General features: G+C 41.0%; 1 protein-coding gene and 1 long non-coding RNA gene across 2 annotated transcripts in view; one reads left to right on the forward strand and one right to left on the reverse strand.

Annotated features, from left to right (window-relative positions):
- NUP160 (nucleoporin 160) overlaps positions 1 to 4,490 on the reverse strand; it is a 61,207-nt gene extending 56,717 nt beyond the window's left edge. Inside the window, exons 1-3 of the mRNA XM_059931614.1 lie at positions 4,357 to 4,490; positions 3,976 to 4,087; positions 388 to 598 (exon numbers count right to left, since the gene is read on the reverse strand). Of these exons, the coding sequence (XP_059787597.1) occupies positions 388 to 598; positions 3,976 to 4,087; positions 4,357 to 4,456 (423 nt within the window). The 5' untranslated portion in view covers positions 4,457 to 4,490. The remainder of the gene's footprint in view (positions 1 to 387; positions 599 to 3,975; positions 4,088 to 4,356) is intronic.
- Positions 4,479 to 18,149, forward strand: part of LOC132370812 (uncharacterized) — a 41,586-nt gene continuing 27,915 nt past the window's right edge. Inside the window, exons 1-2 of the long non-coding RNA XR_009504703.1 lie at positions 4,479 to 4,718; positions 7,808 to 7,950. This is a non-coding gene — a long non-coding RNA (uncharacterized LOC132370812). The remainder of the gene's footprint in view (positions 4,719 to 7,807; positions 7,951 to 18,149) is intronic.

An 18,149-nucleotide genomic window follows, 5' to 3' on the forward strand; every position in this document is an offset into this window, starting at 1 on the left:
TTTTAAATCATGGCTCTCCACTTTATTATTTTTTTTAATTTTTATTTTTGGCTGGGCCGCGGGGCTTGCAGGATCTTAGTTCCCCGAGCAGGGATCGAACCTGCACCCTCGGCAATGAAAGTGTGGAGTCCTAACCACTGGACCACCAGGGAATTCCCAGAAAGCTATTCTGCCAGGGAAGTCCCCAAAGCTATTCTTTTTAATGAAACTATTTTTGCAGCTTAAAATGTGTGTGATCATTTTAAATAGTAACTATGATAGTATGCTTGGTTAGGGCCAGCAAAGAATCCAAATAGTCTTCAATTCCAAAGGACATTGCTCTATTACTAAATTTGTGACAGTCAGAGTAACTTGGGAATTAAAGGATATTATACTTAACCAACTTACACTCCTATACATCCGGGAAGGGTGTGGTAAAAGTAACCTGTGCACTGTTTGATTGGTTAATATCAAGATTATCACATGATTCTGAGTCTCAGAGACATGAACCCCTCCGGGTAAGAGGATGCAATTTTGGAATTTGAGGCGAACTGCATTATTTAACAGATTTATGTCCAGTGACTCTTCCACCAGCTCCAATGTATCTCCAGAGGTCTTCCTATTAAAGTGAAGAGATATTTGTTAAAAAAAAGTTTATGCTTTTCTTTCTGATTGTTGCATTGAAATGTATGGCAATAATTTCCAGATGAACTCTCCCAATTTGAAAATTTTGGATAAACAAATTCAGACCAATTTTGACATTCCAAACCACCACATTATATAGTCTACAAAACACAGCACTATATAAGATGCAAATCTTATTATATGATTCTCTGTTAAATGGAGGTATTTCCAAACTTCATAGTCCATTTTTTAAAAACAATATTCAAAGCAATTAAACTCCACTATAATGAAAATTCACACCACACACCCTCATTACTTATAGTGCAATGTGGCCTCTACATATGTTACTACAGAGTCAAACTACAGTGACCTTATAAATGTGGGTATTTCCCCTTCTATAGCTTCCTCCTCCTAGGATGCAGGGAAGACTCTTCTGGAGGCACAACTCTGCCATGTGGTAGCTTTGGAACCATAGAAAGCACTATTCTGGGAATGCCCTAACTTGCCATCACCTCATCTACCACACTACCCGAATCCATTCTCTAGATGATCTCCTTTGATATAACAGCTTTAAATGCCACTGAATGCCTACAATTCCTAAATCTGTATCTTATTCAGCCCAAACTCTCCACTGACCTCCTGACTACTGCCTCAACACTTCTACTTGTATATCTAACAAGGATCTCAAACTAAACCTGTCCAAAACAGAATTCCAGGACACAGCAAACCTGAAAGACAAAGAAACAAAAACACCTGCTTCACCTGCACTCTTTTCCAACTCATTAATGACATCTCTATAACTTCTAGTTGTTCAAGCCAAATATCTGGGGGTCACCCTTGAATCTCCTCTTTCTATATACCCTACATCTGATCTAATAGTAAATCCTAATAAAATCACTTTTAAAACATATCCACAGGGACCTCCCTGGTGGCACAGTGGTTAAGAATCTGCCTGCCAACGCAGGGGACATGGGTTCGAGCCCTGGTCTGGGAAGATCCCACATGCCGCGGAGCAACTAAGCCCGCATGCCTAGAGCCTGTGCTCTGCAACAAGAGAAACCACCGCAACGAGAAGCCCGCACACTGCAACGAAGAGTAGCCCCTGCTTGCTACAACTAGAGAAAGCCCGCACGCAGCAACGAAGACCCAACACAGCACCCCCCCCCCTCAAAAAACAGATCCACAATCAGAACATTTCTCACTGCCTCTAACAATACCAACCCCAGTCTAAGCCACCACCATTTTTTGTCTGGATTGTGGCGCCAACCTCTAACTGGTCTCCCTGCTCCCACCCTTTCCTACTACACTCTGTTCTCAACACAGCAGCCAAGCAACCTTTTAAAAACACAACTTAGACCATGCCATTTCTTCACTTAAAAACCTCTGATCTCACTCAGAGTAAAGTCAAAGCCTTAAAATAACCGACAAAACCTTAATCTGGCTCTTGGCTACCTTATTCCTCTATCCTTTGTTCACTCAGTTGCAGACTCCTAGCCCTTTGCCATTCTTTGAAAACAACACACAAGCTCCTGACTCAGGGTTTTTGCACTTTTTGTTCCTTTTTCTTGGAAGGCTCTACCTGAAATCTCATCCCTCAGTTATCCTTACTTCCTCTGCTCAAGTGTCAAGTTATCACTGGGTCTTGCCAGACTACCTTGTGTGAAATATTAAAAATAATAATTCCCCTTCCCTCTTCCCTGTTCTCTCTTCCAATTATTACCTGACGAATTATATTTACTCGGTATTTTTGGTTATTGTTGCTGATCTGCTCCCTCCACAAGAGCAGGGACTGCCTGCTTTTCTCCCTGCTATGTCCTCAGTCCCTAAACGTTGATTGGAACACATTAGGCACTCAAAAATATTTCCTTTTTTTTTTGGCCACGCTGAGCAGCTTGTGGGATCTTAGTTCCCTGACCAGGGATTGAACCTGGGCCCATGGCAGTGAAAGTGCCGAGTCCTAGCCACTGGACTGCCAGGGAACTCCCTCATAAAGATTTCTTATATAAATGAGATATGCATCTTTAACACAGGTCTTCCTTCTGAGCCTATAAATTTCAATGCCTACTTGACATTGCCAAAGAGCTACTACACAGATACTTCAATAGTACCTCTAAAAGAATTATTTACATCTCTCCAAAACCCATCTTCTGTATCTCGTTAGATGGCAACCCCTCCACCCAATACTTGGTTAGTCACACTAGAAAACAGGGACTTGTCCTTGCTCCCTCCTTTTCCCTTACCACCCCTCACCCCATATTTAATCTATCTCCAGGTCCAAATGAAGCTAACTTCTAAGTGTATCTTGAATCCATGTATTTCTCTTTTCCTAGCCACTCCCACAACTGAGTCACTAACATCTTACTTGGTCCATCATATAAGCAAGTTGTTCTTTTGTATTGTACCCATCCAACCCAAATCTACTTTCCACAAAGTAGACTGATTATTTTAAAATGTGATTTTGATCATTTTAGTAATCCGTTAAAACCCATCAATGATTGCTCAGTGTACTCAGGATAAAATCCAAAATCCTTAAAAAGGACCTGAGTGAGGGTCCTTCCTGATCTGAGTCCTGCCTACCTCCCTAGTCTTAGCATCTCTCACATCATTTTCTATTTTGCCCATTTGCACCTAAGCCACACAGACCTTTAGTCAGTTCCTCAAACCTGTCAAGTTCTTTCCACCTCATGGATTTTGTGCACGGTGATCCCACTTGCTGAACTGCTCTCTCCCTCAACCCCTTGCCTAACTAACCTTTCATCTTTCAGATCTCAGTTTAAATGTGACTTGCTTTAGGGCTTCCCAGCACCACCAATAATATTTGGTACTCCCATTAGCCCCTCAAAGCCCCTATACTTTTCCTCCGAGGCAAGTATGAAAAATTTGTATTTATAAATGTGTTCATTAGCTATATAATGTCTTCCCCCTTCTCAAAACTGCCCCATGAAAGGTGGGTCCACATCTATTCTTACACTGCTACATCTTGCATGATGAAAATGGTGACTGGTTTTGTTCCTCACTTCACCCCCAGCACACCTAGCAGTGCCTGACATATAAAGGCTCAAACATATTTGTAGAATGAAGGAAGCTGTAAAGCACTATAAAAACATAATGGTTTCATGTTTAAAACTGGTCTTTGGGGCTTTAACCCCTAAGCTGTGTTTCTTCTGCTTTTAGTGCTGCCTGGGAGGGTACCTCTTCTAGAACTCTGGGTCTCCTTAATTTTCCACTGATTCACATATGAACAGAAAACAGTCTTTCTCTTTTCCTGTCGATAACCACTTCGGAGAATGAATGACACCTTGAGAACAGCCGCGAAAATGCAGCCGCCGAACAACCCGACCTTCCAGGGGGTTTGACAAACACAGCACTTACCAATGAATGAACCTGTTTCTGGTGACGGAGAACAACTTGCCACTTTCCACATAATAGAAGCCTCCCGCGCTCTCACCGTATTTCACGGCTCCGGCCACGGCATTTGCACTTCCTGCAAAATGAAAGGGGTCAGAGTGCACAGGTGGTTCTCTGGGAATGACACGCACTGAGGGTGCTGAGAAAGCAGAGGGTGACGGACTGAAAATCCATACAAAAAGAATGGGAAGAAAAGACGAAGAAGTAGGACACTAAAGAAGCTCTGATTCCGGGGCTATAGGCATGTGGGCTCAGAAGGATGAACGGGGGATCAGAGATTTAGGGATCCAGGGGAGAAGCCAGAGGCGAAGGATCGGATCGCGCCCTACTGGGATTCTGCCGTACCAATGCAGCAAACTGTGAACTCCCGAAAGTGCCTCGGCCTTTCGCGCTCAGCTCCGCTGAGCTCCACGAAGCTCCGTTCCATGGCTCCCGCTGCCGCCATCTTCCCGCGCCACCGCGAGGCCCGACGGGACACCAGCAGGACGCGGCGGATGTCGTCACTTCCGGGGGCGGAGCGGGCGGAGATGCGCACAGGTGAAGAAGCCGGCAGAGGTCAAGCGCGGGTCCGACCGTGCGTTGTGAGGCTCCCACCGAGTTAGTTGGAGACAGGGTGGGCAGGGAGGAAGCCAGATGAGAAGCGGGTAGGGGAAGGCTGCAGACTCTACCTGCGGGAACCTTTGCGTGGCCTGCTAGGAAGCCTCAAGGTGCGGCGCCATTTTCCTGGCGGCCTCAGGGCAGGGGGCGGGGCCGGGTTTGTTTCCATTTAAAAAATGCCGGCCCGGGCAGCGGCGCCCAGTCTCCCGCGAGGGTCGAGGTCCGGGGAGGCCCAGCAGATGGGCGCCCTCTGCTGGATTCCTAGCTTGCGGTCACCTCTCCCTGCGTCGCTGTGTCAGTCAGTGAATCTCCACCCTGTCTCCTTTTCTTCACTCTTCAGCGACCGTAGGGATAGTGGGGAGAGGGAGTGAAGGGCAGAGGGACCTTTTGTGTTGGAATTTTTTCAAGAGACTGTATTCGTGTTTTTTTAAATAGATCTTTATTGGAGTATAATTGCTTCACAATACTGTGTTTCTGTTGTACACCAAAGTGAATCAGCCATATGCATACATGTGTCCCCATATCCCCTGCCTCTTGCGTCTCCTTTCCCTCCCACCCTCCCTATCCCACCCCTCTAGGTGGTCACAAAGCACCAAGCTGATCTCCTTATGCTATGCTGCTGCTTCCCACTAGCCATCTGTTTTACATGTGATAGTGTATATATGTTGATGCTACTCTCACTTTGCCCCAGCTTCCCCCTCACACCTGGTGTCTTCAAGTCCATTCTCTATGTCTACATCTTTAGTCCTGCCCTGCAACTAGGTTCACTTTTTTTTTTTAGATTCCATATATGTGCGTTAGCATACAGTATTTGTTTTTCTCTTTCTGACTTACTTCACTCTGTATGACAGACTCTAGGTCCATCCACCTCACTACAAATAACTCAATTTCGTTTCTTTTTATGGCTGAGTAATATTCCATTGTATATATGTGCCACATATTCTTTATCCATTCATCTGTTGATGGACACTTAGGTTGCTTAGGACACTTAGGTTCCATGTACTGGCTATTGTAAATAGTGCTGCAATGAACATTGTGGTACATGACTTTTTTTGAATTATGGTTTTCTCAGGGTATATGCCCAGTAGTGGGATTGCTGGGTCATGTGGTAGTTCTATTTTTAGTTTTTTAAGGAAACTCCATACTGATTTTTTTTTTAATTTATTTTTGGCTGCGTTGGGTCTTTGTTGCTGTGTGCGGGCTTTCTCTAGTTGCGGCGAGCAGGGTCTACTCTTTGTTGTGGTGCGCAGGCTTCTCATTGCGGTGGCTTCTCTTGTTGCAGAGCATGGGCTCTAGGTGCGCGGGCTTCAGTAGTTGCGGCACGCAGGCTCTAGAGCGCAGGCTCAGTAGTTGTGGCACATGGGCTTAGTTGCTCTGCGGCATGTGGGATCTTCCCGGAACAGGGCTCGAACCCGTGTCCCCTGCATTGGCAGGTGGATTCTTAACCACTGCGCCAAGCAGGGAAGTTCCTTCCATACTGTTTTCCATAGTGGTTGTATCAATTTACATTCCCACCAACAGTGCAAGAGGGTTCCCTTTTCACCACACCCTTTCCAGCATTTATTGTTTCTAGATTTTTTGATAATGGCCAGTATGACTGGTGTGAGGTGAAACCTCATTGTAGTTTTGATTTGTATTTCTCTAATAATCAGTGATGTTGAGCATCTTTTCATGTGCCTCTTGGCCATCTGTATGTCTTCCTTGGTGAAATGTCTGTTTAGGTCTTCCGCCCATTTTTTAATTTGACTGTTTGTTTTTTTTGATATTGAGCTCCATGAGCTGTTTGTGTATTTTGGAGATTAATCCTTTGTCAGTTGCTTCATTTGCAAATATTTTCTCCCATTCTGAGGGTTGTCTTTTGGTCTTGTTTATGGTTTCCTTTGCTGTGCAAAAGCTTTTAAGTTTAATTAGGTCCAACTTGTTTATTTTTGTTTTTATTACCATTACTCTAGGAGGTGGGTCAAAAAAGATCTTGCTGTGGTTTATGTCTAAGATGTTTTTCCATGTTTTCCTCTAAGAGTTTTATAGTGTCTGACCTTACATTTAGGTCTTTAATCCATTTGAGTTTATTTTTGTGTATGGTGTTAGGGAGTGTTCTAATTTCATTCTTTTACATGTAGCTGTCCAGTTTTCCCATCACCACTTATTGAAGAGGCTGTCTTTTCTCCATCGTATATCCTTGCCTCCTTTGTCATAGATTAGTTGACCATAGGTGCGTGGGTTTATCTCTGGGCATTGTATCCTGTACCATTGATCTCTATTTCTGTATTTGTGCCAGTACCATACTGTCTTGATTACTGTAGCTTTGTAGTATAGTCTGAAGTCAGGGAGCCTGATTCCTCCAGCTCTGTTTTTCTTTCTCAAGATTGCTTTGACTATTTGGGGTCTTTCATGTTTCCTTATGAATTGTAAAATTTTTTGTTCTAATTCTGTGAAGAATGCCATTGGTAGTTTGATAGGGATTGTACTGAATCTGTAGATTGCTTTGGGTAGTATAGTCATTTTCACAATATTGATTCTTCCAGTCCAAGAACATGGTATATTTTTCCATCTGTTTATGTTATCTTTGATTTCTTTCATCAGTGTTTTATAGTTTTCTGAGTACAAGTCTTTTTTGTCCTTAGGCAGGTTTATTCCCGGGTATTTTATTCTTTCTGTTGCAATGGTAAATGGGAGTGTTTCCTTAATTTCTCTTTCTGATCTTTCGTTATTAGTGTATAGGAATGCAAGAGATTTCTGTGCATTAATTTTGTATCCTGCAACTGTACCAAATTCATTGGTTAGTTCTAGTAGTTTTTTTTTTTTTTTAATTTATTTAATTAATTTATTTTTGGCTGCGTTGGGTCTTCACTGCGGTGCACGGGCTTCTTACTGAGGTGGCTTCTCACTTAGGTGGCTTCTCTTGTTGCGGGGCACAGGCTCTAGGCATGCGGGCTTCAGTAGTTGTGGCGCACAGGCTTAGTTGCTCCGTGGCATGTGGGATCCCCCCAGATGAGGGCTCGAACCCGTGTCCCCTGCCTTGGCAGGTGGATTCCCAACCAGTGAGCCACCAGGGAAGCCCTCTAGTAGTTTTCTGGTGGCATCTTTATGATTTTCTATGTATAGTATCATGTCATCTGCAAACAGTGACAGCTTTACTTCTTCTTTTCTAATTTGTATTCCTTTTATTTCCTTTTCTTCTCTGATTGCCGTGGCTCAGACTTCCAAAACTATGTTGAATAAGAGTGGCAAGAGTGGACATCCTTGTCTTGTTCCTGATCTTAGTGGAAATGCTTTCAGTTTTTCACCATTGAGTATGATGCTTCCTGTGGATTTGTCATATATGGCCTTTATTATGTTGAGGTAGGTTCCTTCTCTGCCCATTTTCTGGGGGAGTTTTTATCATAAATGGGTGTTGAATTTTGTCAAAAGCGTTTTCTGCATCTACTGATTCATGTATTCTTGTATAATGAATCATAATGTATTCAATTAAACATTGATGCTGCTACCTGCTGGCATTACCTAAAACCTGCTCACTTGCATATGTGAAAGGCATTTGCCTTTTCTTCTATTTGTGATCTGGATGTTTGGAAGATATTGCGGCTTTACCCGTGTTTAGGGCAGAGTAGATGATCGATTTGGGGAGAAAGTTGTAATTTTCCGGGGGAAAGGTATTTTTTTCCTTACTAGTCAACATTTGTTAAGCACTTCTGTTATTATTTCTTGTTATTACCGGTGACCACAACCCTTCACTGTCATTCTCTGTTTCACTCCTGTATTCTGACTGCTCTCCACTGTTTTTCCAGCTCACTCCTTCTAGGACACCAACTCTCGCAATGCAATCCCTCCTTTCCACCTACAATCCACGGTTCCTATCACCTTTTCACTGTCTCTCACTTCTTGCTCTTCAAGCCTATTTGCAAGAGGACTGAAAAGAGTCTTGGGAAACAATTTTGCTTTAGGGGAGAAGGAACCTGTTACAGTCTGATGCCATAGGACTTAGCTGTAGTGGAGGGATCATTCTGAGTACAGTATGGTTTATCTTCTTCCCCACTCCCACTGGACTTAACTCTGAGGCCTGTGGAGGCAGAATGAGGGACTATAATGAAAAAGAGACCAAGTTCATTACAAATTCTATGAAACATTGAGGGCCCCCAAGTGCTGCACTGAAACTGCTCTCACGGAGTGTGCACGAAAAGGAGAGAGCCAGCGTTCCCTTCCCTTCCCCGTGCAAATGACCCCAGAGCAGTTTTGCCCATTCAAAGGCTGCAGCACATTGGAGGGGCCCACAAAAAAAGTGGTTGGTAAATTGATGGGGCATCTTCGTTTCCCAGGAATCCAGGAATTACAGTTTTTGACAGTTAGCTGTCTCATTCCTCCTCTTATTTTCAACATCCATCAGAGCTCTCAGAACTTAAAAGTTCCTAATAAGTGTTTGAAAGAGTGACTAAAGATGAATAAATGCGCATATACGTTCTTAGAACACTCAATTACCCTTTGAACTATTAATATACTGGCATGGTATGGTTGTAACATAAGTGGAATTATATTGCCATCTAGTGGTTAGGGGGTGACTTCATTTAGAAACATAATGCAGAATGTTACCAAGATTATTGTTTGTGCAGCAAGTTTTATTTACAGATACTTTCATAGGAAAAATATTTTTATTGCTTGACACTGTTGTCTTGGTTTGCCTTGAGAGTGTCTTGGTTTGCTAGATCACCACTAAGTATAAGTGAAGGGTATTGTAAATTGAACTTTAAAGCAGATTTTCCTAAACTAACTGAATAGCTATTCCTTAAAAGAAGAAATCAGTGGTTGAAATAAGCATGGGAAATGATGATAAATGAAATTCAACATATTTCTTTCCTGCAGAACTTTTCAGAGACATTAATATGATAGTGTGCTTTGCAAAGCTCCAGTTGGGCCTTATGTGTGATGTGTTTCCCAGACTCTATGCTCTTTTCAAGGAACAACTCATTGGACCATTGTTCTATGGGAAAAAATTGGGGAAACACTGCTTTATTGTCATTTTCCCCGTATGTTAAAAATACCCAGATTTTTCGTTTTGTTTTGGCGAGTATGGGGATTTCATGTTTGTACAGAAGCATGTTTGGGTTTACTAAGGTATGGGAAAATTCACTAAGATTAATTTACTACATTTTATTAATAAAAGATTCTACAATTGAAAAAAAACGATTACTGCTTAGTGTTTTCCTGACTACAAAGCCTTCTTTGACCTTCATGTCCATGTTCTAGACATGGTGAATTCAAGGAGTATTGTAAGAAGTCATAGTCATGCCTTATATTTATAAGGATCTTAGTTAATTTTTAGGTAATAATTTCTTTAATTGAAATTAGCATTATTTCACATTGAATATTTTTTACGAAATCTATTTGGGTTCTAGGAATGTGGTTTCCTGCTGTTTGGACAGTTACTTTCAATAATAGCTGTTAGTGATAGCAGAAATGACTTGGGATATAACCACAATGCAAATGACTTGAGATTTTCTATTTCTGTTCTTTTTTTTTTTTTTTTTTTTAATTGCCATTCACCTATGTGTTGCTGTGTTAATCATAGCGATTAAATTCAAATTCCTGGCAGGAGCTTCATTTATTCTTCATTTATTCTTGCAGTCTTGATTGCACGCCTACCACGTGCTAGTCACTGGGGTTAGAAAGAGCCCTCAGGATATAGGCTCTGCACAGTCAGGGGTCTTATCTGCCTCGTTTTCTGTTGTATCACTGGTGCCTAGCATTGTGACCAGCACTTCCTCAGTGCTCATGAAGTAGTATTTGTGGACAGACTAAAACTTTCACACTCTCTGCTTTTGGGACTCTGCCAGTTTAACAGAGAGACAAAGGAGAAATACAGATAACAGTAAAATATGTTAATTAATATAAAAGAGATATGTACCAAAAGGAGAAAGAGCATTCCAGGCAAAAAGTCTTAGAAGCATGGAGAGAACTGGGGTGAGGAGTGGTTTTGAGAAGGCTGGGGACCTTTTGCGAGAGCTTTCCCTTTCTTACTGAAGAGTTTAGATTTACTTAAATGTCTTTCCTTACAACTCAGTGCTTAAAGTACTCTATTAGACATTCTTGTTGTAGATTTGCTATAAGAATTTTATTGGATCTCAAACCAAACTTTGTAAATAGTTAAAAAAATTTTTTTGAAAGGTTGATCCGACCCCAGTATAGAGAACCTTAATATGCGTGGGCCTTGTTGAAACAGAGAAGACATCACTGTAGGGTTGGTAACTCATGGGGAAGCCAGGATGACATTGTAGGTTCTTAATAATTGCCCCAACATTCTGTCTAGAATTTTGAAATTCTCCCCAGGAAACCCCCAGAGCAGAGCCCATCAGGAGAAGTTTCTTTAAAAAGCAAAATTGTGGAATAAGCAAAGTGTGTCGGTGACATTTCACTTCCCTTTTCATGATTCTTTCTACTGGCTTAGAAAACCACCATGACTTCAGAAAGCAGGGTCCTCTGATGGCCCCTGAAAGCCCGGGGTTCCCACCCAGACCTGATTTTCCTGTGCTTTGGACTCATCCGTGGGGACCATATGCCTTGGATTTTTTTCACCTTTCCTATAATATTTCCCATAAATTTCAGTATGTTGTGATTCATTACATGCTTACGTAAATGTTATTTTTATATCTTTGTAAGAGCTTGCATGTACTTAATTCACAAAATCAGAAAAGAAAGCCCTTGCTTGAACGATATATCCTGAATTTTGCTTCTATATGTGCTATACCTATTGAAACCAGCACTGGAAATGATCTGAGATGAATTCACTCTGAGATGCCAGTGATAGAAAAGCTTAATAAATTGCCCTTCCCAGAGGTATGGGTACTGCAACACACATTCCCTTAACCCACAGAGCATTGTCACTCTTTCCTCCCTTGCTCATCTTGCTAATCAGTTGTGGGAGTCCTTTCCTACCTCAATATCCTTTCAACACAGTGATTCAGACAGCTGCTATCAGTTGACTGGAATTAACATGTGATAAGTAATCAATTTACCATCTAATTCAAAGAAGTGGAACTCTAATGGTGGAATTGGAGGTATCAACAAGGAACCAGACATGTAGGCGGGCTTAACAGGGACAGTTAAGTCATCTCAATAAAATATAATTAATATTGAGCTTAAAGACCAAGATCAAAGCTGATCCAGTAAACAGTTTTACTTGCATGTACACAAAACCCAGAGCTGCTTTTTCATGTAAAAGTACACAATACAATTAAGAATCTAGCGATTCTGGCTTTTAAGTATAGATTCTCATTTGAATCTAGATTCTTGCGACGTCGCACCCACTTCAAATGCTCCATTCTCATTCTGTCCTTTCTTAAAACCTCAGGGCTGTCACTTCTTTCGTCATGGGTAATGTCTGTGCGTCTTCCTCAGCAAAACAATGATGGCAATTAATAACAATTGGGGAGATTTTGCCATCTGTTTAATTCTTTTCTCCTTTCATCTCCTCCTGTGAGTTCTCTAACTCTTTCTCCTGTTCTATTCCTTCAAAGAGTAAAAAGCTTCAAAGCATAAAAATAGAGTTTTAAGAAGTATTACCCCTTCCTCATTTTGTCTGCCAAGTTTCAATTTGGTGCAGGTGCCGACAGATGTTTATAGGCAAATAGGTCATTTCCATATCGCAAAGCAAGGCTGCTCACTGACCTGAGCAAGTGTTAGGACTTTGATTAGAGGCTCCAGTTTGAGGTCAGAGGCCAATGCTTTTCTAAATCCCAGACTTCAGTTTTGTTTTAGCTTGCTTTTGTCATCGCCCAAATCCTGCAAAAATGTCTGGAAATTAAATAAGAATGTACGACTACAATCTTGGGCCTGGCAGAGCTTCTATAGGCAACCACAGGTCCGCACCCAGTGATTGTTTATACCCCTCTTGCATCCTCTAGGATCCTGCTTACGCATCAGTTTCTGTTGAGTAACGGTGTGCAGAGCCAAGTCAGGAACAGTAATGTTCCTTGTCTGCCTTCTTGGGCTGGTCCTGACGCTGGCCCCTGACAATGCCAGGCTCGGGAACTATTTGTTTCTGAACTCCAGCCAAGAAGTCTAACAATTCTCTCCCTTCCTTTCCATCGCCCTCTTCTTCCTTACCAATGCCAAGTCTGGGATTTTTCCTTGTCTAGAGACTATACAGGCAAGGAAATGAACTTTCTTGGGATATGACAGACCACTTAACAGAAAATGTGCCCTTTGTTCTCATTCAACTGCCTTTTCCTTAAATGACATCTCTAAGGCTTCTGCAGATATATCCACGTTTAGCTACTTAATTTCTACAAGGTCCCTGTCAGAGGCTAAGAAGTAGGTGTTGGAATTCTAATTTTTCTGATAGGGAAGCAATAGCTCAGAAAGGAAAACTGATATACCCAAGAATTTAGTCAAGCAGTTCTATTAGTTGTGTCTGAATCCATTCTTTAAATTTATTTAAAAATCCTTTTAGCTGCTAGCAACCACGTCCAAGACAAAGGAAGCAAACACTTACATTTACTTACAGAAAATAGACACAGGTCTGAGTGTTGATTGCTAATTCCACCATGAGTCAGAAAATTTTATTTCATTTAGACACACCCAGGGACAGCCTAGCACAGATTAGAGTCCGTAGGGATATGGGTTCTACTTCCCACTGTTGTTTTTTTTTCTCTCATTTTTTGGCTGCACTGTGCAGCATGTGGGATCTTAGTTCTCCAACCAGGGATGGAATCCACACCCCCTGCATTGGAAGGGCGGAGTCTTAACCACTGGACCACCAGGGAAGTCCCTCTACTTCCCACTGTTAACTAGCCACTTGACCTTGGGCAAGTCACTTCAGTCCTCTGGGCTTCAGTTTACTCATCTGTAAAACAGGGCAGTTGGGTTTCATGATCCCTTTGGTTTTCTTCCAGCTTCAGAAGTCTGCACGTAGGAAAAAGCTGAAATAAAGACATAAGGCTAAAACATGTTCAAGAAGTCAGCAAAACATCTACATATAAAAAGAATAATTTTAAAAGAATAATCTCTGGTAAATAAAAATATCTATACATTTTGACTTGGCAATTTCACTTTGAGGGCTTTATCCTAAGGAAACAATCGGAGATGTGCTTCAAGATACAAGAATGACTGTCACAAAGTTCTTTTTTTTTTTTTTTTAAATAAACTTTTAATTTTAGGATAGTTTCAGACTTACAGAGAAGTTCCAAAGATGATAGTGCAAAGAGTTCCCATATACTCCATCTACCCTCCCTCCCCATTTCCTTTACTATTAACAACTTATATTAGTAGGATACGTTTATCATAACTAATGAACTGGTATTGATACATTATTATTAACTAAAATCCATACTTTAATCATATTTCCCTACTTTTACCTAATGTCTTTTTTCTGTTCCAGGATTCTATCCAGAACACCACATTACATTTAGTTGTCATGTCTCCCTAGGTTCTTTAAGCTGGTGAGAGATTCTCAGATTTTCCTTATTTCTGATGACCTTGATAGTTTTGAGGAGCACTGGTCAGGTGTTTTGTAGAATGTCTCTTGATTTGGGTTGGTTTGATTTTTAAAAAAATCATGAATAGACTGATGTTATTGGTTCCTGGGAGGAAGACCACAGAGTTAAGGTGCCATTCTTGTTACATCATATCAGGGATACCAGCTGTCTACATAATGTCCACCAATGATGTCAATCACATAGCGGAGATAGTGTTTGCCAGGTTTCATCATGCTATTTTTTTTTTTTTTTTTTCGGCCACCCCTCGCGGCTTGCGGGGTCTTAGTTCTCCGACCAGGGATTGAACCCGGGCCCTCAGCAGTGAAAGCACGGAATCCTAACCACTGGACTGCCAGGGAATTCCCTCACCATGCTATTTTTTAACAATAAAACTTTTCAAGCTAGATGTCAATAATAGGACTGTAGACTTCATGAGGGCAGGGACTTTGCCTGTTTCACTCACCACAATGCACCTAGTGCCAAGAACAGTTCTGACACATAGTAGGTGTTCAATGAATTGAATTTGTTGAATGAAAAAGAGATCAATTTATATAAATTAATGTATGCAATATGATAGAATACTAGCAGTCGTCCTAAATATTTGGTGATATGGAAAAATGCTAATGATAAATTCAGTGCACAAAACATATTAAAAAACATTTTCTATACATCCTCTTTTCTATAAAGTGTGTGTGTGTGCACGTGTGTGTGCATGTGTAGGAAAAAGACTAGAAGGCTATCGTCAACATTTTAACGGGTCATTGGTTATTGCTGGGTGGAAGGACAGGGGATTTAAATTTTCTTCCCTGTTCAATATTTTCAAAATTTTTAACAATAAAAATGAATTACTTTGGAAATCAGAAAGAAAAATACCATAAATATGGAGAGAAGTTTTAACCTTCAAGAAGATTCTGGAGCAAGGAAAAGAGATGTTCCAATGCAATACCCAGCAACCACATTATTTAGCCATGTTTTAGTATCTCTGAAGGAACTGAAATCACTGGTGCGGTGCACAGAGGGTGTTGTCCTCAAAATTCTGCAGTTTCTAGGAAACAGGGTACACTAGGCACCATCTGTTTCTGATTTAGGGCATTAGAGTTGCAAGATCATGAGCTGTATCTTTGTTACTCTCATAACAAATTGTTTAAAGTTAAAAAAAAAAAAAAAAGAGTAAAGAGCAAAACCAAATGCACAGGATGCCAGAGTGAATGGCATTATTGTATCGTTCGCTTTCTCCCCCCTGGGGCTTTGCATTTTAAAAACACATGTTGTGGTTTTTCTATGATTATCTTCCCACTTCCTGTGTTGTATCTGCCTTACTGTAAATATCCTTTTGTATAGTCATGCTTTTCTTGTATCTTGCATGTGTGTCTTTCTCCATATTCACTAACTTTCTCCAAACTTCCACTGTATATTTTTTCTAATTTGTTTGAGTCCAATGGTATTTTTATTCTCTAACAAGATTTTTAGGACCCTGGTTTCAAATCCTAGTCCCATCTTTTATTAGCTGTGTGATTTGGGGAAAGTCGCTTAACCTCTCTGAGTTTCCCCCCTTGGATACTGGAGGACAATATTATATACCCACTGGGAGTGTTGCAAGGTTTGGATGAGATTTAATGTAAATATGTAGAGGATCTATCCTAGTGCTAGTGGCAAACAGGGCACTTAACCGTTCGTTATCTATTACTTCCTTTTCCCCTTCCATGAACGAACGCTCTGTACTGTGTCTCTCGCCATCTTTCTAAAATGCCAACACATACTAAAGGATCAAGTCCAAACTTAGGCTTTCAGGGTCCTCTTCAAATGAGGCCCAACCCATCTCACTGGTCTCACTGTCTTCCAGGCACATTCTATATACACATTACACTCCAGGCACACCGAATCACTGGCTGTTGCCTAAGTACACGTTACTCTGTCTTTTCTGCATGCCTTTTCGCATGCTGTTTTCTGTGCCTGGAAGTCTTTTGTGCTCCTACCTGACAAATTTCTTTGTGAAGCCTCTCTGACAACTTGAGGCCCCTATGCTCCCTTCCGACCACAGTAATTTGTTCAGACTTTTATTAATGCAATTCCTTATTTAAGTGTCGTATCAGTCACTCATTTACTTAACAAAGGGTTATCCAGCCCCTACTATGTGCCGCGGGCACTGAGAATGCAACCTCTAGTTAAATTATAGATTCCATAATGACAGGAGTCTTGTCTTATTTCTCCCTCCCCAGTGCTTAGCACAGGAGAAAAGCAAACAATGTTTGTTTCTTCAACATTGAATAAAATTAGAACATTTCGTTTTCAATAATCAAATTGAAAATCATAATGCTACCAAGTACTTCCTCGTTTGCCTTTTAAAGGCAAAGATAAAAGACACATATTTTCTTTTACATGTAACATACTGTTATGCTTATTAACAATTCCAGGGGGCTCAGAAATATTCCTTTGCTTTGAATGTTCTCCATCTGGAAGGGTTTAGCTAATTAAACCAAAGACTGCAGATGAGTTGGCTCCATTTATCTTCAAGGGATGAAATCTTGTTCTCTCCAGAGACTCCTCAGACAAATATCAAGGGTCAATGTTATTTTTAGTAACATATAGTTTTGAAAGTCTTAAAATTTTATTTTCAATTTCTAAATTTGGTAACACTTTAAAAAATCTTTTCATCAAAAGAAAAAAAAATTAAATTTACTAGTGAACCTTAGCCTATACAGGAGCATTTGTATCAACTCTAGATTATGTTGAATTACGATACTGGAGGTTAAGTTAGCCATTAATCTACAAAAAAGAAGTTAGAAAAAATACTTTCTCTTTCCTTTTTTTTGGTAAATGCAGGATTCCTGTTGGTGATAATATTCTGTGCAGATTGATGGTGATTCAGAGAAAGCTATTATTATCCTTCATTTTGAGGGATTTTCAATTTTGATGATTATTTGTCACTCTTTCTAAGTTTTCATTCTTGCCCCTACCCTCTCCCCTTCTCCATCCTCTCCTAATGTGCAGAAACATATGGGCGTTGCTTTCTTGGATTAATGTGGATCCCCCTTGTACACTCCACAGGACAATTATGAAAATTCATGTGAAAATTACATGCTGATTTCTTTGAGGTTCAGAGTGAAGACACTTTATAATTTCACACTAACAACAATGAAGAAATGACCACAAAAGCTGAGTTTTATTGACATAAATTCAAAAATTTTTTTCTCCAGTTGGAAATAGTTTGTCCATCTCCTGGGTTATATCATGAGCTTTAAACTGAAGGGCCCTGATAGGAAAGAGCTACCTCATTTTTAGTGAAAAAGATATTATGCAAACTCTGATAGCGCATAAAGCAAATTCCATGGCTAATACTGCCATCTTTGCTAGGCTGTGTCAGCATGCACAGTGGATTCAGCTGAATTTCATATAAACCAAAAGTCAAGAAAGAAAGTCAGTATGGGGCCAAAGAACCCACTGAATTTCTTCCGGGCCTATGTGGGCGAGGCCCTCTTTTGCATCCCTGCCCGGGGCTGCCCCCCAGCCTTTCTCAAGACTCTGACCTCCTCCTTTTCCGTTTTTCTTCTTGGGGGACAAAAGGGCCCAACAAAGCCAAGGACGGGGGTAAGGGTTGGCAGTGGAATTCAGATCACTGGGTTTAATGAAACAAACAGGTTCTGTGGTCATCACAGCCCCAAACAACAGATTTGATCAAATCCTTAGCTCCTGAGTGGTCTTTGGCATTTTACAGTGCCCCAGAAGTCCGAGGGCTGTCACCAGGCACTTTTTTCATTTTTCTTCTCTGAGGCCCTCCTGGAGGTCATTCCATCCAGCCTTCATCTCTGGGTATTGTCAGAGGAGGTTAGCCCAGTTTTGTAGCCTCAGGTAGAAATACTTCTGCTATCTTGGGCTTTGGTATTGTTAAGGAGGGCCCAGGCAATCCTTCACTGTGTTTTGAGAAAGATGTTACTAGGATACTGTTCACTGAACTTCTTTGGAAGGGTCCATGGGAGACAATGTCGATTTAGAACAATTATGCTCTGCCTATGCAACTGGTGTGTTTATCCTTCAGGGACCCTGTGCATTTTGTAATCCATCATTTTTCTCTCTTGC

Source organism: Balaenoptera ricei, chromosome 8 (assembly GCF_028023285.1).
Source record: "Balaenoptera ricei isolate mBalRic1 chromosome 8, mBalRic1.hap2, whole genome shotgun sequence".
Taxonomy (NCBI): Eukaryota; Metazoa; Chordata; class Mammalia; order Artiodactyla; family Balaenopteridae; genus Balaenoptera; species Balaenoptera ricei.